Source organism: Lepisosteus oculatus, chromosome 7 (genome assembly GCF_040954835.1).
Source record: "Lepisosteus oculatus isolate fLepOcu1 chromosome 7, fLepOcu1.hap2, whole genome shotgun sequence".
Lineage (NCBI taxonomy): Eukaryota > Metazoa > Chordata > Actinopteri > Semionotiformes > Lepisosteidae > Lepisosteus > Lepisosteus oculatus.
Window position 1 is genome coordinate 23,383,646 of NC_090702.1, and position 25,191 is coordinate 23,408,836.

The 25,191-nt window shown below is 42.9% G+C and overlaps 1 protein-coding gene across 3 annotated transcripts in view; it reads right to left on the reverse strand.

Moving 5' to 3' along the window:
• The window catches only part of frs2a (fibroblast growth factor receptor substrate 2a), a 50,164-nt gene that overhangs the window by 4,119 nt on the left and 20,854 nt on the right, over nt 1-25,191 (reverse strand). The window contains exons 1-6 of one of the 3 annotated variants that reach the window (XM_015352911.1): nt 10,599-10,702; nt 5,653-5,752; nt 4,767-4,858; nt 3,272-3,458; nt 1,965-2,123; nt 915-1,078 (exon numbers count right to left, since the gene is read on the reverse strand). In XM_015352911.1, the coding sequence (XP_015208397.1) occupies nt 915-1,078; nt 1,965-2,123; nt 3,272-3,458; nt 4,767-4,832 (576 nt within the window). In that variant the 5' untranslated portion in view covers nt 4,833-4,858; nt 5,653-5,752; nt 10,599-10,702. Of the gene's footprint in view, nt 1-914; nt 1,079-1,964; nt 2,124-2,514; nt 2,568-3,271; nt 3,459-4,766; nt 4,859-5,652; nt 5,753-10,598; nt 10,703-25,191 lie in introns of those variants that run through there. The other 2 variants (XM_015352910.2, XM_015352915.1) reach the window with 2 other exon arrangements.

The window sequence follows — 25,191 nt, forward strand, 5'->3', positions numbered from 1 at the left end:
TTCTGTAGCATTAAAAGTACTGCACGGCACTTCAGGTACATCAAGTGTCGCTGAAAACAATCAGCCGAAATCACATGGTCTCCATATATAGATATTGTAGAATCAGACCTTTTAGTGACAGGCATGCAAAATCATTTTTAAAAATCAGGTTGAAAATAATAAGAGGACGTCTGTCAAAAAGTAGTTTACAATGTGTCCAAACAGATCAAAACCAGGATTTATACAGAGTGATAAATCTATAAGGAAGAGGTTTTCATTTAAATTTACAAAAGCAAAGTGAATCATTAAAACAATATTATCTTAACATTCTTGATATTTAATTTTGCAGAGTTTTGTCCACTAGGGGTCCCCACATAGCAGAAGTTTCACTCAAGATAGCAGTGCTAAATCCTTTTTTCTGTGCATACAGCATGTGTGGGTACTTTTGCGTACTTCATGTGGACAATGACAAGTTAATGATTTGTGTGGACTAACAATAATTTTAAAAAAACTCCACTAACGAGAAAGATTGTCTACAGCGTTATTATTATTTAGGAAAGACTATTTTCAGCTGGAGCAGGGAGTGATCTCATTACAGTGCACTGTTATGTCTAGAACACTAAATCAACAGTGTAAGACATAACAATGAATTAAAGAACAGAAATAATAATTTACGTAATTCCTGTTGAGACTGAAAGCAAGAGAATTAGTAAGAATCATCTTCATTCTGATTGCCTCCTCATGCAAAATACAGAAAGGTTTTTTTCCCTACACAATTACTAAGTCACTCTGATCGCGATTAGTACGAAATAACAGTTCAAATTCACTACCAATGAACTGGCAGTAGACAATAACGCAATATTCTCCAATGAGAATAATGCAAGTATAAACAAGACATGACTGCTGTTAAAACTGTGATGTGGAAATGTTATTACCGGTTCATCGGCGACCAAGAGAGGATGTGTTGACTCCTCTCCCACGGAGGGAAGCCGGGTGCTCCCCACCGAGGGGTGTCTGCTGGAGGGGCGTGATGAGGCGTCGCCGAAGGAGGGGTACCGTGGGCACCCATTGGGCAGTGTGGAAGCCACGAAACCCGGAGCTGAAACAACAAAAAAAAAAAATCAACAGAAAGCCCCATGAAGGTCAAAGAAACTCACGGACACTGCAGGTATGGACTGTGGATTTTAATGCCCAGTAAGGTATGAATGTTAGATTTGGATATTTGAGAATAGTTTGATTCACAAGACTATACCTATGGTCATATTTCAAATTACAGCATCTGAATGAAAAAAAACAACACTTTTTTATTAAAGAGGAAAAGGCTATGAAAGCAAAATAAACACCACTCCAATATATTTTAGATAATGGAAAACAATGTACTGTCTCTTTTGTTATAGCACATGTGGTCTTTTCAGAAGGCAAATAAAAACTGAGAGCAGGGTGAGTGAATACACCTCTGAAACAAAGTTAATTTCTCCCTTTGGTTCATGGCTCACACAACAACCTTTTAAGATAAGATAAGATCACTTTATAAGCCACATATAATTTCTTGCATTAGGACTTTGTCTTTTCACACACCCCAACTTGCTCTCCATGAGACACAGACAGGGAGAGAAGCTTGGGGTCAGAGCGCAGGGTCAGCCATTATACAGCGCCCCTGGAGCAGTTGGGGTTAAGGGCCTTGCTCAGAGGCCCAACGGAGTAGGATTCCTCTGCCGGACGCAGGATTTGAACCGGCAACTTTCCAGCCACAGGCGCAGATCCTTAGCCACAGAGCCAACGCTCCGCCTTTTAAAAGGACCACAGGTTCCTCTCGGCTGGAGTACAAATTGCTACATTGACCTTGCTACTGACAAAACCACTCTAAAAGAAAACTGGCCGAGGACAACTACATCTCTGCCTAATACAGCAAAGTTGGGCTGCTGCTGCTTTCAATTCAACTAACAGAGATTACTCAGCGGTTACCACCTCCCTGGCTCACTTACTAGTTGGGGTTCGGGGTGTCCTGGGGATGTCTGGGTCTGTCTGGCTGGGGTTTCTCTCCATCACTGGTTCCTCCACCACACTTATACTGTTATTTTGCATGATTTCCTGGAGCATGTTGAATATCTCCTCTGCACGGGCACATTTAAATGCAAATATACCTAAAAATGAACACAACAGAAACTGTTTTCCCCCTGAAGTCAACATGAAAACAAGAATTGACGCAAAAGAGAAACATTACACCAACACGATCGCAAACACACACAAATGCACAAAAAACACTGGTTTATGGTTTCTGCTGACCCTGACACTCAAAAACAACAAAAAAAGCAAAACGGAGGAAACAAAAATAAAGGCTCAAGAAAACATCTTCAGGGTGAACAACACAAAACAACTAAGCTAAGATATGACTAATAAAAAAATGTTTTGTAACACACAAGTAACATCCACCTATGACTGGTCCAGCAATAGTGTTCACTGCAAACAGCAATACTGTAAAACTCTCCAGTATTGCTCCAGATTGTTGCGAACAGCGCAGGCAGACCAACTTACCATTACTAGTACAAATACCAGTTATGTCCAGGCCCAGCTCTCATTTGCTCATCCTTTGTAAGCATTAAGTTAAAGTTGACATTCTCACATTAACAATGACACAGTCCATCAGTCACGTGTTGTAAAAAGAGATACTGAAAAGACACTGACAATTCTGGCAGGTGCAGGTACCCTGCACGGTGTGAGCACAGCAGTGCTCAAATTGCCTCAAACTAACTGGAAGAATTTGCAGGCACCGTTTTGTCATTTTTGCCTTCCCACGTTATGGAGGAAAAATGATTACAGACAGTAAAATTGTCATAGTTTAGTTTCCCTAAACAGCACATTAGCCTTATTAACCCTTGTGTTAGAAAGCTACAGAGCTTCATATTTCCACTATAACACCACAGTACTACATTTTAACAGATTACATTGTACAGTTCCGAAAGATGGCACCAATAGTCTTTGTAGATCATTGTTAATAACATGTTGGCTGAAAATGATAAACGTTTGCAAATCTTTTTCGACAGCCACTGTAGCATCTATAATTTATTACCACCCATTTAACACAGCCAGAGCTCTGCAGCGAGTGAGGATTAGACATTGAAGCACGTGCAGAGGGATGATTACTGTCATTAGGCATTACCTCGTGTGTGAACGGATTTGTGTGTGGACGCTCTGAAACGACAGGAATGCAGGAACCGCGACGCGGTCACGGGCAAGTACTGAAGGAAGAGCTCCCGAACACCGAGGCGTGTACAGGTGCACCGGCGCGTACCTTGGCCAGTCTGGCACCGCCTCCCGCTCTCGAAGGAGAAGAGGTTGGAGTCGTATCCGTAGCGCCGGAGGCAAAGGTAAGGCCACTTCACGGCGTCGCGTTTGCGGGTGTGCAAAATCAGCTCCGTCTCCGTCAGCTCCATCACGCCAGAGCCCAGCTCGTTGCCATCGTCGTCCACGTTGGTCACCTTGGGAGGCGGGAAGGAAAAGTAAGGTACGGTATGGGCGAAAAATGGCAGACAAGCCCCGAAATCCAGACTGCTGCTGGTTCAAATCATCTGCCGGGGCGAGGCTTAAGACTCCTCCCCCACCCCAAGTGGCGGCAGCACAGGCAGGGGAGCCCCAGCGACTACCCGGCGGCGAGAGCTGCGGCAGTCCTCCCGCATCAGATAACCTGCTGTCGGGACTGTGGGACTCCCAGCACAGAACATGGCAGATTAAGTCCTAATCCACGTGTTTCGTAGGAAAATAGCCCCGTCCACCATGCGTTGGTAGGAGGGCTGCTGTGGTAATGGACCAACTCATTAGTAGCTAGTTGTTAGCTACTATCAGAGACTATTCTTAGTTTTAAATTTGGGGAGGTATAAAAAGAATAATTCAGATCTTGTTTTAAAAATACAAACCTACAGTATATGGCTAACTCATTCTTGTGGGTACTTGAAATATAATCAATTGTAATCATAAAAACGACCAATTCGGTTAAGTCATTGAGAGCAGAGGCAAAACAAACTGAAGACTGAAACTGAGACGACAGCTCTCCCGGGCACCACAGAGCCTTTAAACCCTGTAGCAGCCTTACAAATTGGGTCTCAAGCACAGTTGCTAGAGTGTCTGTTCTCAGTTACATACCTGGCTCAATTATTTGTCAGCAAAACTAACACTTTTAAGCAGGCTGTGAGGTAACCATACTTTTAATGAGGATAACATCACGTGTAATCAACTGTAAAAGAGCTTCAGAAAAATCCTGTGTGTGTCCAATTTAGAAAAAAATGTTTATTGACTACTCGAGGTAGAACAAAAACCAGGAAAGACAATACTCTTAAGGAACCGAATCCGAGAGCCCTGGACTGCAATGCTTGTACAAAGTATCCACTCATGCAATTTAGATTCACTCCAGCTCCAGCCTGGAGCAGAGGCAGATTCTAAACCAGGACAAAAACTCACAATAATAGGTGACAGCAAACACTTTTATTTCTCAATTGACACAGCTTACAACTAAACAACAGATGGGCATTCAATTTTATTTAGTTGAAAACACACAACCTACATCAGTGGTAAAAGTAATGAAAGTATTTCAAAGCTCCGACAGAAAAAGATTGCTTCAGGAAACATATCAGGATTAACAGTGTGCCCTAGCAATTTGTTCCAGTTCTGAGATGCCTTTTAACAGATTTCGTAAACAAACAGCTGACTGGCCCAGCCAGAGCTGCTGAACTTGTTTACAATCATTTCACAGAATGATGTCACACTCACTTGCGCCTTGAGCTCAGACCCACCTTAAACTTGTTTTGATGGTTATCTGGGATAGACTCTTTATCTGGACAGCTACAGCAGCTACCCATGGCTTCTTCAGAAGACCATTTGATCTCTGAAAAACAAAAGAGAAAAACATTCACCTTAGGCAGACAGACATCAATGACACTAAGGATAGTGCAGGCAACACAATACAGACTGTTATAAAACCCACAAAAATGATCAATACAGATAGATGAAAAGGCAACATTCAAATTTAGTTAGAATTGATTGAGGACAGAATCACACACCCTCATACCCTTTCAATGCAGAAAATGTTCACAAAGTACACTAACCAAAATTAACAAAATACTTAGTTAGCAAACACATGCGTTGTTTCTCATAATGGCGGTAGGGTCTGAAGGAAAATTCCACAGGGTTACAGCTTATCATTCTGGAAAGAAATGTCAAGCAGCTGAGAGCCTGAAGTTATGAGCCTTGGTTGGAATGCTTCATTAAGTTCTTTTTACTGCTTTGCCTTTAAGCTCAGATATGCCCGAAACTCATGTGGACTCATAAAGGCACTGAAGATTACGGAGTAAATGGTGGGTTTTTTTCTTCCGTACAAGAGGTTCACCAGTAAGTCACACCCACCTTGACTTACAGGAAGACAAAACGGTTGATAATTACTTCGCTTACTGTGACAAATCCAAATCCTGATGTTTTTAGAACAACCGGGAGATCACTATTACCATGAGGTAAGTAGTAACATACAGGAGAAATACCTCTCATTACTCATTAGTGTCATGAGTCTGTTTTCTGATAATGCACTGTCTCTGGGGCACGATATTGATCCTCCACTGTTCCTGCTGTACTGCCCTCGTATGTCCAGCAGGTGGCACAAGGGGCTCTGTCAGTCCGGGAACATACCTAGATCTGGCCATCAATATTCCTGGTCCCTTGCCCAGCACCTGGACCACAGTCATACTTCACTGTACCATCACGCCACCACACTTCTGATGATGTGAGCCTGAAAAAAAAGAGCAAGATCTCATTTGCACTGTGCATAGTAGACATTATAAATCATAATACTGAATACTGCAACTAAGTAACTAAGTTGGAGAAAAACAAATCTTCAAATGTTATTTTTCCCCCTGAAAAAAAACGACTTAATTCCAGAGGAAAAAAGGTTGTAGGCGTGATATCTTGTTTCATGTCCAGTGCTTTCAGAGACATTTGAAGGTAAAGGAACCTCTTTCTCTTACATAATATAAAATTGCACAACGCAATTATACCTCCTACATAATGTGAAATTGCAAATTCAGAGTTCCCCAGCTGCTTGGCAATGAAGCTGTTCAATGGCCTGCTACTTCTAGACGACAAAATAAAAATTCAATTATGGAAGAACTTTTTACAGACTTTTAAAAGACAGGAAAACATCTGATCCCATTTCTTTCTGGATTTGAAGGGCAAAACAACACATTGTGACGCAAGCATGTCTGCGGGCTGTTTTTTAAGACAAGAACTAGCAGTATCTCCGGAAATGCACAACAAAAGCCCACGCCATGAGCCCCGACACGGCAGTCTGTGACAGTCTGCTAAGCTAAGAGACCCCCAAACTCACAATCATCATCATCGCGACTGCAACAATGTACTGGACTGTCTGCATCCCAGCAAGCTGCGCGACTGTCGCAGCTCTTTCAAAACAGTCCACTGGCATTCCAGCAACACCCTCAAAACCTCAGATGATACAATGGCGACATGCAATTTAATACCACTGGGTGTAGAAACCACTATTTTCCCCCCTATACGGGTTCACTGTATAGTGTACAGTAATTTTTTTCTCAGCAATCCCCTCATTCCTGATTCCTGTGCTTTCCCCCCTGGCGCCCGGTCTGCAGCTCTCAGCGGTGGCGGTGTTGTCGCCAGCGAGTGGTGGCGGGGGCATCGCAATCCTCTCACGGGGGCACGAACTTCTCGGCAAGCTGCCTTCCAGGAAAGCGCTTCCCCTGCGCATTCCACTAACAGCAGAAGCCCCAGCCTGTTTCATCAGCTTTCCGTTTCTCAAGAACTTCTACCAGCAACCCACTCCTTTCAGAAAGGAATACATTTTCCACAGCCGAAAAACACCCCAGGCCCTCAAGCCTTTCTGTAAACACTGGAATCGTTTAGGCAAGTTTGAACTCTGCAATGTTTAACACCAATCCATGCAACTGTAATTACAGCAGAAATGCAACTCTCTCTCTTCTGTCTCTTTATTGGTTTATTCCACCAATTACATGTTTTCATGACATCCCGGTTCCTGTGCTACATAAACACTCCCGCGGGCCACGTGTCAGGATGGAAGAGTGAAGAGGTCTCATCTCTCTGAGAAACGAGGACAGGACAGAAGAGTAGTGGACAGAATCACTGCAACGGGAGCATCGCTTCATTCCAAGGACTATTTCTCCTCATTTACTGAAATGACAAACTACATGGACTATGTATGGGCTCCACAGCAGCCCCAAGTATAATGGGTCACTTAACTCAGAAGGCTAGCACCTTTACTTGCTACTTGCATTCTGTCTCGGTTCCGTCCTGAAATGAGCCTCAATAACAAAACCTCTTCGGATACACCTCACAAGAAAATCTAAAAGTATTTATTAATTGCTAACAAAAACTGGCCTCCAAAGAATTTGCGTCTTAAGAAATATGGGGCTTCTTTCAAATGTTCAAAATAGGCATGCACGCTCAAATTGTCTTTTGTTTGCTTTTTTGTTGATCAATAACCTACAGCACTGTGCATGATTGTACAGGCGTGTTCACCGAAAACGAGCTGTAGCAATCAAAATCGCCATGCTGCTAGGAACCTATGTTCAACGCTCTAGGCACAGACTGCATTAAGCGCAACACAGATCACCCTGTCAGAAACCGGCAACTGCAAACACTGAAGAAGACTTCCTGATGTCTTTAGTTTCTTTTTGCTAAATTGTTTTTGCACGTTTAAATAAACCTGCAACACACCTTCTCAAGCCTCTCAACTATATCAGTGTGCGCGCTCGTTCGGATAGGCTCAGTACTCGACTTGGAGAGAAAACAAGGGGGAAAAAACCCTCCCTTTACTCCAGGTTCTCGAGACGCTATTGCCAAGGTGCTCTGGTCCTGTACCTGCGTTTTCTGCCAGTACTCCTGAAATCCTCTGCTGGAACAGGGATGACAAGTCTCTGAACATTTCTCAAGTACTCGGCCGGGACCATTCAGGCTGTGAATGTGGGGACACTCGATTCCCACAAAGGATCACACAAGTCACAATTATTCGGGAGAAAAAGACCTGGTGAGAAGTGAAAGCGTATACGGAGGCTCATCAGCTCAGAGAAGACTCACCCTATACTCTTATTCTGAGTATTTTACACTCCCCTCTATTGAGTCTGTAGATCTATGGACTATAATGAGAAACAAACAAACGGTGGACAGCGAAAGGTGTATTTTTAAGCAAGACATCAGACTTTACAGAAACTATGTTAAATGGAGGACTTCGATATTTTAAGCCTGGACATTAAAAATTTGCCGTCTGGAATTTGTGCCTGCGGTGTAAGGCTGAATAATGGTTGTTCATATGTAAAATGGTTTTGTTTTGTTCCGTAAAATAAAATTTAAAAAAAGAAAAATGGGCCATCTGCTTAAAAACAGGTTAAATAAAATCGACCCGATAGAGCCTTTTTTCAGGTAGACTCCACAGACGCAGAGCTGGATGGGAGAATTATCCTCACCCCAAGCATACACAGTTCCTCAAGGAATAGACGTAGTAGGGTTTAATTAGCATGTGCTTGCTGCTCAAGACAACTGCGAAAGGGATCCCAAGACCTGTGCAGCCCAGCTTGTTCAGCTTGCGATGTCAGGACTATGCTGTGCATCCCCACATTAGTGCAGCACCAACTTGTTTTTCCTTGTTTCGTTGCTTTCTCAGGGTTTAACCAATCTGGACAAGGTATGCTTATGACTGCCTGCATTCCCAGTGGAATCCCTCAGGTGTGACTGCATCTGGATAATGTTTGCACTACACAAGTCCTTTGGCAAAGGATCTGAAAAACTAAACATACAATTCAACCTCAAAGAACAAATATAAGAACCGAATTAGTTCATCTTTCACTAGGGTAGTAATACCATCCAAAGACTCCAATGAACCCATGTTCTCTTAGAGCCATAACATTTTTCCTTCCTGCAGTACATAATAGCACTTTAGAACTGAGTACACTGATGTAAAGTGTACTCCTTCACATATTTTTTTTGCCTTTATGAAACCAGGAATATCCCTTGTCGAAACATACTGCAGTTTGGTTTGTGCCCCGCGATTAAAAAGAAGATGATTAACACTCCTCCACAAAGTAATGTTCATGTTTTTCTGCACACACACGTCTTGGGCAATCTACTGGTTGAAAGATACAGGATTTCAGGAACAGCAATTATTTGTGAAAAAACTGCTCAAAATTAATCCCGTCTGATGAATTGAGGAACAACAACTGTACAGCTGTATAATTTTAGACAGTCTCAATGTACTGCACATTTTTTTCATTTTTAGCTTTATCCATAAACCCTGGAAGATGTATATTATTTTACTGTGGGGGTTCACTTAAACTACTCTACCGGATTGAAAACAATCTACACCACTTTTAGACATGAGGAATTATTACTTATTAGTAAATTAGCCTTTTTTGAATAAATCCAGAATCGACATTTTGTTTGTGCCTCTAGTTGATGGAACTCCACAGCCGCACACAGGAGAGAATGAGGAAGTATGGGCACTCCTCCAAGCCGCTTGGGATGGGATCAGAGGCGCACCCCTCACCCACTGGCGCCGTTTACCGAGAGCCAGGAGAGCCCTGGTCAGGTCCCCCCATCTCCACACTGCCTGCACCCCAACAACTGTGCCTTCCCACTTGTGGAATCTGCTCACTGTCAGCTATCGTGCTCGAACCCACGACGCCCGGGATCACACTGCTCAAGGCGCCCTCCGACGAGTGCTGGTACTTCTTCTGTAAGGACTTCAGGACGTTCTACCCTGGTTTGATGATGGAACTCTTGAAATTCTTGTAAGACAGTGTTTTTTCAGCGGTAACGGACATAATTACAGACATAAAAGGTCCGTAAGAAATAGGCTAGCAGCGTGGAAGGGAAAAGCAGTCTAAAAAAGGGTTAACCACTTTGATCAACAATTACCACAGAAGCAGCCCTGGCTCCACAGTAATAATCCCTATGCTACAGCGCATAGTTTCATAATTAATGTAGATACTGGCTACTCTCCTAGAAAATATGCACCTTTTTTTTTTCTCTTCTCTGGAATATTTCATCCAACAAAAACAGTGGACCTGTGTTAAATTTGGCAATAGAAATACATCATGGTTCTCAGGTAGGACATCGCTGATCTCTGTTCTTTGTGGGAACTGAAAGGACCAAGATAGGTAGCAATTTGGCATGATTCAGAGCACTTCACAGGCAAAGAGCTCATACTTAAAGAGGTCCTTATTTTCCCCAGCTTGCCAGCCTGATAAAGAGCTAGTTAAGATAGCTATATAGATAACAGTTCTCAACCAGAGAGACACCCATCTTTAAAATAAACAACCCACCTTGTAAGAGCATGCTATCTAAAACAAACTAAAAGCTCTTTGAAATGAAGAGCCCCTGCAGCAGACATTCTTCGGCCGTATTCCTGCTGCGGTGCTGTTCTTGGGCAGCCGGATTGCCGCGCGTCAGGAAAAGGCACAATATCGGGGCACAGAGCCAGGCCTCAGCCTCTGAGGGAGCGCTCTACATGAGCACAACTGATTCCGTGTAAGAACAGAAGCACCAATGAGTGGCACCCGTGCCCAGAACCCCTCCCTCTCTCCTACAATACTGACCTGAGATTTAGGGGTCAGCGTTCGCTCTGCGGGAAGGAGCCGTGAACTTCCAAGTCCAATGACACCAACAGGGAAATTTATCTCCCATGTCTGCTTTCAAACCCTTTGTTTTGTAAAGCACATAGTTGCCTCTAGCAAATATGTAGTTGCTGCTCATAAATACATACCCTTGATTGAAGTCTGGCCACACCTCCATCTACATACACCCACACACGAGTTTCACCCAGATTGCAACAGCACCTCTCCACCATGTCAATAACCTGAGACAGGCGCGTGCACAAAAACAGAGCAGAATGGATTTGTTTGTGCTCGTATGTTTAAATGAAAAATAATGGCTCCTGATGGTATGGAAAACAAAGCTCTTAATAAATAAACAATGTCAAACGGGGGTAGGTAGCAGAAGTGGGTTATTAAGGATGTAACCCTATCTGACTGTGACCACATTTTGCTGTAAACATTTGCTGTCTTGATTATTCGTCAGTTTCATATTTCAAATAAGTTCATTTGACTGACGTCATGCTACACAGAACTACATAAAATTATGATCCTCAAATCCGAAACAGGGAAAGGTTTGTATTCACAAGCGTTCCAAGAGACAGAATCCTTCCTGCTGCTTGGGAGCGAAACAAAACCAAAAACAAATTTGTGGAGATGATTTTCCTACTCCTGTACAAAAAAAAAAGTTTGAAATATAAAACATGAAAACAGACTCAATACATAGACAACAACCAAATGAAAATTATCGAAATACTTCAAAGAAGTCTGGAACTCGCACCAACAAATCATGTGCTCTGATAAATAATTCAATAAATCAAGCTCTTGCGGAAATCGCAGTTCAACGATCCTACATACAGTAACTCAGTATCATATAAACATTAACCTTGCGATTGCTTAAATGCAACTTAAAAAGTACAGTAAGAGGATGGACAGGGAAAAGGGATTGAGGTGCTCCAGGGATGAGCAAAAATCCCAAAGGGAATCACTGCAGCCAAGCCTTGCGCCGTAATGTAGGTACTGACGATAGGGTGGTGAGAGCGATAAAAAGCATCATTTCCCAGGAATAAAGTAGCACTGCCCAGTGACTCAAGTCAAGTCAGTGAAGAGCATTTCAAGCTGCATGTCTCTGTGTCCACACCCAGATTCCCTTGCCTCTCCAGACCTGCATCAGGAGTTTACTAGGAGAGCTGGCTGCTGTTAAAATAGCTTTAGTCTCCTAGTAGGCCCTTTGTATTCAATTACTGATATTCTACAGGGGAATCTATCATAACCCAAAAACGCAAAAATACAGACACTGACCGCTGGTGGTAAGACAGCTCCAACAACTCAACAAAAACAATCGATAACGGCAGTACTGCCTCACAGATTAAAGTGTTTTTGCTTTACTTTCCTTTCAGGCTGCATACGTTCTCTGCTTGCTGCCTCAAACACTCTGTTGGTGCCGATTCACACCTTATATACTGTAGCTAGACGCCGCAGACTTACCCAAAACCTAAAGGGCGACTCTGCCACCGAGACAGACGGGTGATTTAAAACTAAAGAACATTTTACACAGTTATCTTCAGTCCCTCACCTCTTATTACAACAGGGGCTCCTAATCCCAGCCTTGAAGGTGGACAGGGAAGCAGCCCCAGACCTGTAGGGAAGGACTAAACTGGCCGGTCTAGGCTTTATTCAGACTGCTCAAAGCCTTTCACAAGGTCCCTAGCTGCTGATAAATGAAAGAGACCTATAACAACCCTTCTTGTTTCGGACTTTAAATCGGAATGGTGACGCTCCAGCGAGAAAACGTACAGGGGTGGCCAGTGAGCATCTTGACAATATTTTCTAAGAGGCTCACAAGGCTCTCCAAGACGGAAACAGAGGACTCTACTGCATCTGGCTAAGAGAGACACCTGCCTCCCCCTCCCCAGACGCCTGCATCCCAGAGCCAGCCGAGCCCAGGGATAAAACAGGCCAGTAAAGGGCACCGGCCACCTGCGCCAACCCCATACCCAGAACACTCCACTGTCCCCACCCCCTCCGGAAGCCAAAAACCCATCCGAGCTCCGAAAACGGCAAGACCGCTTCGCTGAAGATGTTAACTATCAAGGGCTGGCGACTGCTTTGCTTGCCAGCGCAAACGTTCCGCAACCAACTCCACTCGGGAACTCCGCGAACTGTCGAACCGCTGAAGTGCTTGGACTTGAGGCCCGAAACAACCTGCCACACAAAAGGGAGCCGGGATGACCGGAGACGGTGCGGGCGGCGAGCGCGGCGCGGGCCAGGGCTGGAATCGCTGCCGGGTCGGCGACCGCACGAGCCCCGCCGCGCCGCGCTCCGTCGGGCGGGAAAGCGCGCCTCCTCGAGCCGGGCGTACGAAGAAGGCCAGCCCCCCGCATCGTTGACAATCCAACTCTCTGTTGGCTACAGCTGGGAGATTCCCCCCCCCCGCGGTGGTCCCAGGTTGGAGCGGGCATACTGGCATGGCCGAGCGCAGAAACCCGGAAAGTGAATATGGCCCCCGGGCTGCCAGGTCTTGATAAGAAAATAAGGTCAATTAACTCATTTAACTTAAAAACTAATTTAAGTCAAATTAAGAGCGCGAGCTGAACAAGACAGGCTTTCAATTTTTCAGCCTTTTTATCCGAGCAAGGGATTCTTTGGAATATTGTACGATACCGGAAAGGAATCGAACAAAACTGGCTACATAATGACATTTAGACAATCGATCACTTCAAGCAAAAAACAGCTCTTCCTTATTTTACTTTGTAATCAGTACAATAGAACCTTTCATTAAAAACTCCGTTTAAAATATTATAGCCCGGCCAGAACCATCCTCAATATTCCACTGCAATAACCAAATCTTCAAAAAATGATCCAGTATACCACAAATTTCAGGTCAAGCCCAGAACATAAGAAGGGAGCGATTCTATACTTTTTGAGGATAAATGTTTCTTCATAGTTACAAGATGTTACAGTTTTTCCCCAAGAAACTTGCTTCCTAAAATACATCTCGATTCTCCTTCTAAAAGTGTTGTCAAGAAACGCCTTCTTCAGCCGACTGGAAGAGACATACAGCTTTTTGGAAGTATGATAATGAAAAACATTTAACACTGCAGCTAAAATATTTTTCCTGATTTTGTAAACTGACAAACCTGCAATTAGGAGTCCAATACTAAGAACATTAGCAAGCAAAACCTTTAAATTTCTGTAAGCAGAAATGTTACCACCATCTACCTGGATACTGTCAGACGAAAGAAGCGCAGCAAGATGTGCCAAGACAAAAAGGTTGTTGCGATACGAGGTGTTGGTGGAACAGCAGGTGGCGTTCCTCCCTGTGGCCCACGATTCTTAAAAAAAAAACAATGCCCTGGTACAGAGGCGGGCAAGATTATGCTGTATGAGACGCCATCCTTCAGATGAGATGTTATCATCTCAACTACTTGGCCATCATGCGTCCCACAGCAACGTTAGACTCACTGTATAGAAGCAGAGGATCGGGGGAGTCTGGAGCAAGCTGCCTAGCCATGTTGTCACAGCCGATGCCTTGGCTTCTGCGGTTAGCCTCTCACTTCCAAAAGGACTAGATGGGCTGAAGGGCCTCCCCTCTTGTGCATAACCTCCCTGGAGAGAGAGAGACTCTGCTGTGTCCTGGCTGTGTTCTGCCCTGGGCTTGAACTGTCTGGCTGACCTACAATTCAGCTGGTGAAGCAACTCCTCACCTTTCCACCTGGTCTGCTGCGAGAGATGAAGAGAGTCCCCCTGTATGTAAAGCACTTACAGATCTTTTGGGACGAGCAGCAGGGTATAAATCAAATTGCACAGAGAAATTTTAAGCAGGTTGCCAGAGCTAAGAAGTGTTGGGATCAGTAAGCTACTAAAAGCTGCACGGCAGATAGGGCCAAACGCCCTTCTCTCACTTCCAACATTTCTTACGATGCCATTTATTATAAGCGTGTGGCATTATATAGGATTACTTCATTTTTGGGCATGATTGCATTTGCATTGTCAATGTTTCGCAATGTGGTTCTGTATTTTTTTTAAAGCTTTTAAGAAAGTTATCTTTTGTAGTGTGTGCGTGTCTGTGTCTGTCCTGCGATAGACTGTTGTCCCGGCTCAGACGTACCCTGCCTTGCACCGCTGCCTGCTGGGAGAAGCTCCCACTCACTCCCCTGCGCCCCTGTACTGGATGAGTGGTTAGAAAAGTGATTAAGTGAAGACTTGTGTCTTTCACCACCTCCTACATTAGAAAAGGCCATCTCTGTGTGAGGGTTAAACAAATTCACCTACGGGCCACGAATAGTTTTGGTCAACGCAAATATTAACGTATGAAACTATAAGAAGTTGTCTTTTATGAAATTTCAAATTACTACTGATAAAACTGCCCACTTTATCAGTTGTGCAGTTTTTAATTAACTCTGCTCTCAGTCATTGCTGATACCAGTTTATTGAACTTAAAATAAAAACGTCTGACAAGCAACTTTTGGCGAGACGTTTTCATTTCTAATTGGTTAACAAGTTTAGGAATTTAGCAAGGAGCCAGGACTAAGCAAAACAGAAAAGCAAGACAGGACTGGGGGAAGAGGGGAGGGGCAGGGTTTATGCAGTTCATTTTGAAGTTTATTTGCAAAACATTTCTGAGCTAGAGAACTCAACTAAAACATGGGTAAAAAGTTTTTTTTTTTGCAAAATTCTGTCAATGCAACAAAAAAGAGAACGTTACTATATTTCTTTCATCATCCAATTTCCTCGCAAAAGGTTGGTTTTCAAGTGTTATTGGAAAACAGGGTCTGTTACATTTTCATAAGATCTTCGGTATTCTTACTGACTGAATGGCAATGGTTACACAAAACACTACAAAAGAAATGAATTGCAACAAACTTTAACCAGTTAAAAACTGTAGCTACTGTTGGAGAAGAAAGGCACAATTATTTAACCACTATTACAATTATTCAACAATTATTTCAGACACAAGAATTAAAGGTGACCGGAAGGATATTGTTGATCTTCCTCTGTATTCATGATCATATTGCACTTTTCTTTTGTAACTCGTGCTTCCTGGCCAAATTTCCCATTGGCCCTTACCAATCATGGCTTCCTAATAATGAATTGGCTACATTACTCTCTGCTTTCCTCCCCACTGATAGCTATTGTGTGGTGAGCGTTCTGGCGCACTATGGCTGCCGTCGCATCATCCTGGTGGGTCTGCACACTGGTGGTGCTGGAGGGGAGTCCCCATTACCTGTAAAGCGCTTTGAGTGGAGTGTCCAGAAAAAAAGCGCTATATAAGTGTAAGCAATTATCATAAATCAAATTCTTAATAAAAACAGTTGTGTAGATGGTTAGGACTAGCGAATAAAATCTAAAACCACTACATGTTAAATACCTTTCTCCCAGAAAGTACTGTTGATCACAGTCTGCTGCTGCTTCTTCACTTTCACCTGTAGATCACTTGATCTCAGTTTCGGTTCACTCAAAAGATCACTCAGGATGTTCTTAAATTCAGCTCTTGGAAATACCTTCCATATCACCCAATCACAAATGATAAAATCATACAATGTTTTTATATGTAGTAGAGGTTCAATAGCCAGGCCACGTGTTTAAGAGCTGCTGTCGTTTTTGTGTTCCGATGAGAATGTGCATAGACCTCCTACGGACTGAGAAATACAGGTCTACTAGATGTCGTACCATATTGAGCTCTAGCAGTGACAAACTTCTTTAATGTGAGATTGAAATCCTCCCCTGCATCCTAGATTACAACCTGTCATAACGGTAGTGCATACGTAGCTCATTTTCACTTGGGTGGTAGAACAAGGCACTTTTCAGAATCTTTCTTGTTTATTAAAAGTAAGAATGTAAGTCTACATCAAGAAGTGATAAAAGTCAGCACTAAACTAAGCACCCAGCAGTTCCTGTAGCCCCAGCGTGCTGCTCCTGTAGTGTTTTTTACTACATCAGCTCAGGCCAGAGCCAACGGGACTCATACCACTACCAGTGTTTTCCCAGGAAAGATCCGTTGAATGTCATGTACAGAGGAACTCTGAACAACAGAGAAGACACCCTGCTACGGACCATTTACAAATCGAGAACTTGAAGGGGCCCTGACACAGCATGCACAATCAACAAACATCTCTACCAACACAAGGCAACAAAAACACACACAGGCCCTTTTCTTAAAAGCAGTTTACCTAGACTGAAAGCAAAACAATCCAAAAGCATTATTCCAAACCAGTAGATGAATAAGCGGGTTTGAAAGCTTCTATCATATGCTTGCAATTACCAGCAGGTGAGGTTACAGGGGGCACTTGCGAGCTTGGGCTGCAGACGAGGCAGAGAAAGGGTCTATTGATGCTGTGTAGATGGCGCACATTTCACAACTGTTACCTCTAAAGCGAAGGGGTGTGTGTGTGTGTGTGTGTGTGTGAGAGAAGAGGCATTTAAACAAGGGGGAACACGGCACAGAATGCTGCCCTAACAGAGCAACCTAAGAGGACATCTCGCGCTGCTCTGCACATCTCTCCTCAGCGGCCGCCTCTGTGGACAGACAGGACTGACAGCACTTCGCCGCCCGTGTGAGAGCCTTGTAAACCACTCTCGTTACCTCTGAGCCACGAGGGTGTGAATGTTGTGGAGGCCTCGACTGTGGTTGCCCCAAAGGTTCGCAGTTTTTTTTCTTCCCTTGAGTCAACTCAGAGCGGCCCCGTACACCGCCGGCCCAATCTGACTCACTGTGTTTCGCATGTGGGGAGCGATGCCGTGTCACTGGAGGTCACTCGAATGTTGTTTTACGGTTTTAAGGGGTTTTTAATTCTGTAATTACACTACTGGAAAATGTGAGTCAGGAACGGGCTTTTAACTGCAACCGGAGCTGTAGGAATCTAAATTAAAAAGACACTTATAAGCATCTGAACTGATTTGCTGTTGTTTTTTTACACTTCAGAACAAGTATCTCGGAATCATTTATGCCAACTGTGTGGTAGACGATAAATTAGCACAACATTTCACGGTTTATGAAGTGATATTCCACGCAGAAAATACATTTTCACTTGCAGTCACCGCCGTGTTTCTGAGCCACCAATTGAAACACCAAATTAAAACAAAAACAAAACGGACGCCATAATGATTTAACAAATGAATCTCACTAATACATTAGTTACTGATTGGTTGTCCTGCTAAAACACTGTACTTTAGCATGAAGACAAACATGGAAAGATCTTCGTATAAAAGACAGTCTTCATCAGCTACATCAATTTGCAAAACATGTATGGACAGTTTAGAAGGGAGTTAGTTTCTTGTACAAAAGTCCAAACATGAAGGGACAGATAAGTCAGCAATCGAAAAGTACATTTTTCCCAAATTATTCATGGCTTCCTGTCTAAAATGCACAGATACAAGAGGTCAGAATGCAGACAGGATCAATAACCCAGCACTAGGCTGAGGTTCTAAGGTCCCCTGAACAGAAATGAGATCAACAGCAGGTTAGTTTTATGCTATAAGGATCCACAATAAGATGCATTCTCAGAAACACTCAGTTAGGAAAGTGTACAAATAATGCATCTCCATTAGGTGGTTGCTCTTGTTGTTCCAAACTGCCTCACAAACAGTTGTTAATCATATTTCCCGGATTTTCTCCTTTACAGAGCTACAGATAGTACCCACAAAACATTTTTATACTGCTTCTGTAATCTGCCCATCTGCCTTCAAAGGTGAGGTAAACCTGTACCGTTTACACGAGTATAAAGTCATTCAGTAACTTGATAGGATCTCTTTAACTCGGTGGCAACACAAAGTTGAGGTGTTTTCTAAACAGGAATAGACAGGTTAGGGATGATTTGCTTTTGTAGAATAGATTTCTATTTTACAAACAGGGGCAACGTATAAATGCAGACAAGCTGTTTAAAATTCTAGATTTATGCAAACTATTCAATACATTTTTCCTAATTTATGCATGCCAGAAGTTTACATATTTCTGTAAAATCAGAATTTCCCAAAAAAGCGTCTGGCAAACAATTCCACTTTGGCTTGAGACAAATGTTCAGTACTCACGTGAAACTTGAAGTCTTGTCTAAAAGGCGCATTAATAAGCAACGACAACTCTCCCAGAGAGTGTATGAGCCGCTTTAAAAGTATTTGTAAGCTCAGTCACACCAAATCAAAGGGAAGGTTCAGGTTATGATACCTCTGAAGATATTTTGATTTCTCTGCTCTTAATTAAGTTTAATCTCCTTCAACACGATTTCCTACTGTAATTCAGTGGGCAAGCGCTGACAATCTGCAGACCAAAAACAGCTTGGACATTCAGCACTTAGGGGGGAGAAAACAGACAGCAAAGGTCAGTTCGGAGGCTCATTGAGGGTTAAGAATGTCTGAGGTGTCTAAAAAATTATTTTTAAAAAACAGTGGGAGAGGTTTACTGTGCATGCAAATACATGAAATATGTAAACGCGGTGGTAGATGGTATTATAAACATTAACTGGGTGGGGGGGGAGGGAATTTCTACACACAGATTGGGAAACCGGCGTACTAACCACACACAAGCTCCAGCACAGAGAATTGGATTTTGCGCGAACCGCCTACACAGTCCTCTTTGAGCGTGTGATTAGGAGGGCTGATGCATGAACACACAAAATTCCTTCCCCCAGCTCACACTAACAGCTTGCCCTCTCCGCTGCATTCTTCTTCAAACAGGCCCCGTCGCCCTGGCAACCCAGCGCTCCTATTATGGCCAGCTGGTCTTTTGAAAGCAGCCTCAGCTAGCGTCTGAACTTTTGTTTTACTTCAAACAGGGAAAAGAGTTTACTTTAACTCCCACACCATTTTCATACGAAACGGACAGAGGCCCAGCCACGGCACAGCCAGGGTTATAGACAGCAACATGACAGGAGCACTGCAAGAAAGAGAGAGCACGCAACAGACAGAGGAGAGAGAGAGAGAAAGCGGAGGAATGCCCTTTAAAAACAAAATAATGCCTAATATTCGCATACCTTCTGCAACACGGGGAAAAACCTTGTGTTGTATCAAACTAATTTGACCAATTAATAAACTGCTTGCTTCCATGAGCCAGCAGTGTAATGAGCCGGATTTTCTGTAATGAGAAACGTTAGTGAATACTGCACAAGAGGCCAAGAACATATACAGATAACTTCAGTCCTGATTATTGCAGTTACAGCTTAATGAAGTGAAAAAATGTGAAAAGACTGACTTTGTCATTAATAAAGCTTTCTGTTTTGCTAAAAACATTGCTTTCCTACTGACAATGGTGTCATGATTCCATCCCAACTACATTTATTTGCTATGAATACTATTTTGTGTATAACTGAAGTATAAAGTGATGAAAATGTTCAGATCATCCCCTTACTGCAATAGAAATGCGCATTTCAGGCCAGTCACACACATACACAGTTAAGACAAAATCAGCCAAGTTTTAAAAAACAAAGCAAAAAACTCTCTCCAAACGAAGAGAATCACAGCCTTCCATTTGCCTTGAATGCTTCTGTATTACATAACCAAGATTCGCACCTACAGTAATTGCCAGGGCATGAATAATAATGTGCTGCTTTTCTTCGCTGTTAAAAGGGTGATGTTTTGTTTGCTGCAGTCGTTCTTATCACAACCAAAGAATAAAAAGAGGTCTGAGGACTGTCAGATCCCAGTTTGATTCACATGAACGTCTACACTAAAGACCACTTATGAAGTCTTTTAACATTAAAATGGAGTGAATTAATAATTACTGCTTTAGCACTCTACACACCGCATAACGAGCAAAACCAACAACTAAAACACGTATAGAAAGAAACTTCGATGTTTCATCTCATACAAATAAGAAGCAGTTGGACTGTCATACAACAAAGAAAACCTGCAATGACGGTGAATGAATTCAAACAAATACTTAAGACAGTTCTCCTCTCCTGCCTAAAATATAATTCAGCAATCAAGAGAAACAGCTCCAACATCCTTTCCAACACTGCTCCAATAGATAATCTCCACAAACAGAAAGTGTCCCCCTATTGGGGAATGACAGATTTCCAATGCCTGTTTTGTTCCTAAATAAAGACAAGCAATGATATTGAAAACCACCACAGACTGGAGTGGCTCCATGGGATCTGGGGTCTCTTTCTTGAATGTTTTGAAAAAAGACTGAGCTTCGGACACATTTTACATTCTGCGATTACTTTCCTCATGGATTTCAACTCTAAACATATCTCAACTAGAAATCCGCAAAAAGGCATAGGCAATTTTGATCCGTTTGTTCTTTGTATGTTTGTTTACTTTTCTTTGTTTCTTTTTGGTGCTTTACGCATTGCATATTGCATATTTTTTTAGGATTCTTAGCTTTTCTTAGTCTTGGTAGAATTTTTAAATGTTCTTATATACAATACCTTAAAAAATAACCCTAGACAACACGGGTGGAGTGTCAATATAGCAAAAAAGGGGCCTGATCACAAAAGACTAGCTTGAGCAATGGCATGCGTTTAGCATCTAAACTGACTAAGTTCAACCGCATGGTTGACATTAATAACTCTGAACAAAAGACACAGTTTGTTGTTTCCACGGCTCTCGGACACCCCTACAGAAGAGTGGCGAGGGGGCAGGTTTCTTTACTATTGTTAATGGCATCTCACTGTGGAGCTACTGGAGACAGCAAGCCCTTTCTGCATTCAGCGATAGGACAGCCCGAGGCTGAAGCATCTTTCAGCTACAAGACTAAAGTCCTTTTGTTTTACAAATACAGACATCAAGCACAGAAGAATAGAGCTATTAATGCTGAGAATGTGATGGCAGCACTGCTGGCTAAACATTTTCTACTGTTCTGACAGCGCCAGCACACAGGACCGTCCGTTTGTGAGGGGAAGGGCGCCCGAACTGCGATCGCAAGATTCCTGGACAACGTTCCCCGACCCGGGCTCGAGTCTGTTATGGGACGAACAAGACACCGCAAGCGCAGACATACCCCCTCCGAGGACGGGCAGCTTTCAGTGTTTCAGTGCCTCCAGATATTTCACTCGCTTTCTCGAAAATTAAATTAAACTTTCAATTCAATTTACTAACAATCACCATAACGTGATTTCCAAGTATGACGAACACGTTAAAGGACCCTGTTCATTCTGTGAGTGTCCACAACCCCTGTCTGGAGAATTATAATAAAAAAGGCCAGTCTGAGATTTTGCTGCATTTGGAAAACGCCTCAAGCCTATGGGAATAAGGAGAAGCGAGCACTTTTTCCTTGGGAATTCAATAATTCATCTGATCAGGGAGACGGTGATGTCCCGGCTTCGTTAAGCGTCCTCCTACCCAGAAACTGCTGGAACACAGGTAAGAGGTCTTAAGGAACAAAAACAGGAGGCACATCTTTCCACAAAGAGTTGTAGGAGTCTGAATCGAGCAACCCAGCCAGGTCTCTGAACTGGAGTCCTTGAGATCCTGGAAGACATCCTCAGATCCATCAGCGACCAACAACCAAATGATCATGACTGGCCAAGCTGCCTCCTTCATCCATGTGTATCTTGTCTTACTTTTTATTTGGTCTGTGATGACACGATGACTACATTTTACATCTACACTCTTCCCGATAAGTGTGCAATGCAGGCCTTTCTATTGAGCCTTAAATTTTAACCTGGCTGCTCGTCTAAGCCCATCCGTACCCTTTGGAATTCTGGGATGCGTCACCAGTACATAAACGTCAAAGGCTAAACACGAGGCCACAAAGGAAGGGTGGGATTCGAGCGCCGAGTGAGTTCCACTCCCTACCACCTGCTCACAATCACTCCTTTTAGAAACAATTAAAGGAAACGCCAGCTAGCATCCAAACTACCCAAGACTAAACAATAATGCTCACAACCAGCAACGGGATGCGGAACAAAAAAAAACACCAAAATAAGTGGGCAAATACAGATTTCTATTAGAATCAATGCATTATTGCCAGAGTATTGGGTTGGGAAAAACTTCATGTATTTTAAGAAAAACTACCTTGAAATTCAGCAAAGCCTGGCATTAAATTGTAAAGTAACTAATGGAAGAAATTCAAAATTATCAACCACAGTCAAGTGGTTTTGAAAGTCCTTAATTCCACACACAGTGCGCTGCCCTGGAAAGGAGTCGTGCATTCTCACTCACCTGTAAACCTGGCTGACCTGCTAAGGCCTGTGGGTTTTTACAGAGCAGCAGACGCTGAACTGCTGTGAAAATTAACTCCTGTTCTTAATTTACTTATTCGAGGTTTTCAAGAGGTTTACAATGAGTTTTAATAAAGTTGATTCCCAACCACTGTGTCTGCCACAGTTAAGGAGCAAGAGCCCTATATACAGTTCCTCCGTCACTTGAATGCATATCACCAGGCTGTGAAGTCCTGTTCGCAGTCATTCCCTATAGACAGCTGTGGGGATCACAAACATCTTCTCATGTCCAAGAACTTTAACACAAGGGTGTTTTACGCTTCAGGTGTATAATCATAAAGTTGCATGCAAGTTGTGGAAAATGAAATGTTATTAAAACACAATACATTCTGGGGTCACATCTGAAGATTTTTAAAGCTTTTGGAATCAAAAGTAAAAAATTGCTCGCCCATATTCTGAAAAATCTTTTGAATATCTAGGAAAGACAATGGAAAATAAATCCCTTTAGAGATCTGCACAAAAATCGTACAGCACAGCACAGGGGTCTGAAGTTCATTTTGTTATGACTACTAAATCTATATCATACAAGATATTTCATTGTGTAAACCAATGTACCATTTTTCTAATGATATCACTCAATTACTCACGTCACATTCATTTTTTCACTTTTATGGGGATCACAACAATGCATACACCCTGCAGCTCAGTGCAAAACCAAAACCCAATAAATAAAATGGATGAGACCAACATAATATCTTCAGGGTTCAGCAAAGATGGATTTTGATTTAATTTGTTTGAATACTCAGTCTCTGTGTACTTTATGCAAGAGACGATTAAGACTACAAAGGGACCTGATTCAAGTGTTCAAAATCCTTAAAAATTGACAGTCCAGCCATTGGACTTCTTCAGATTAAACAGATGAACTAGACAGCACTAGTGGAAACAAAGTGAAAGATCATTTCAAACGGAGAACTGAGGAGGCACTTCTTCACCCAGAGCACTGTGGGAGTCTAGAACAAACTACTCAGCCATGTTGTTGACACTCATACCATACTAGCTCCAGTCAAGCAGTAGCTGGATGAGATCCTTGGATCAATTCACAATGACCAAACGGGAGAGATCAGCCTCCCCTCATTGGTCTTGTAACATCTATCAAATATCTGTCAAATTATTTTCTGGAGGTCTCAGTGTTCAATGACCAGGAATACTGTTGTTATACAGCATTTCTTTGCCCCTTTTGTTTTATACAGGCAGTTTATGGAGCAAATCACAAGCCTGTCTGCTTCCAAACAGGTGAACATATTACTGTCAGGCGCATGTATCCACGACAACAAGAGGTGCTAAAAACACGCATAAGACAAGTGAGCCTAATTAAACAGCTACTGCTGGTAAAGATGAGAGACAAAACCAGTTACTCAAGATGACACCGCCCTCATTAGGCTCTCAGACTGTGCTGCCTTCGCTGCCCCGAGGCTACAAGAACGCTGAGCTTCAGAGAACACCGACTTGTCGGCACGTCGCAGGAAAACTTGTCCTGTGCTTCCAGCTCTCAGGCGAGCAGCAGCGTTTTCTGAATCTGCACTTCGGCACTTCTAAAACAATCGCAGACAGAGCTGGGCAGATCTGGACACAAAACTGCACGCCCTGAACAAAGGGTTAAAGAACAAATTGAACAGATGGATTCGGAAGGTAACCCAACCGGAGTAACTTCTATTCATTTTTTTTATTCCTTCACCAATTCCAAAATAATTTCAAGATTCATTACTCCCCTGCTGAAAGAAGCTTCATTTTCAGCATTGTTAAAATAGGCAATGCTCTCCCAGGAAGAGCTGGATTTTGTCCTCTTGAATCGGAGTCAAGGTAGTCAATGTCCAGAATTCAGTCACTACTTAATAACCCTCAAACCCCACGTTCAAGGTCAGAAGCAAAGCGCAATGAAACCTCTCGTTTTCTGCTCTCATCCTTTTCTCATCAGCATTCATTCCTGTTATTATCACCAGTAAACAGGCACGAATCCCTGCATTTCAAATCTACAACCAGGTTCTTCTTCCTTGTTACTTAGCTGCTGTCTTCATTCTGAAAACTGGACAGACCATTACACAGAAGCTCAGTTCTGTATTCACATTCATTTATGTACAGAACCTCAAAGTTTTTATGTGATACAGACACCATCCACGTCCAACAGGCAAATTTAAAATTTGAATCCCTTTCATGCAATGGTTCTGATTTTCACTGATCTAAAGCACAATTTCGCTTCACAAAAACCCAGCGTTCTCTGATGCGTTTGCTGAATGCTGGGCGCGTATTATCATTGTGGAATAATACTCAATAATCACAGCTTATAACATACCTTCACCCTTGCTGCAATCAGAGAGCGATTCTGTCTCAGTCTTTGAGACCAGACTCTGCACTGCAAAGACATTTGCCTCACATCTCACTCATGGAAGGGGCAATGACCCAAACTGGTCACAATGCATTTCAAGCAGGCAAACAAAGGCCAT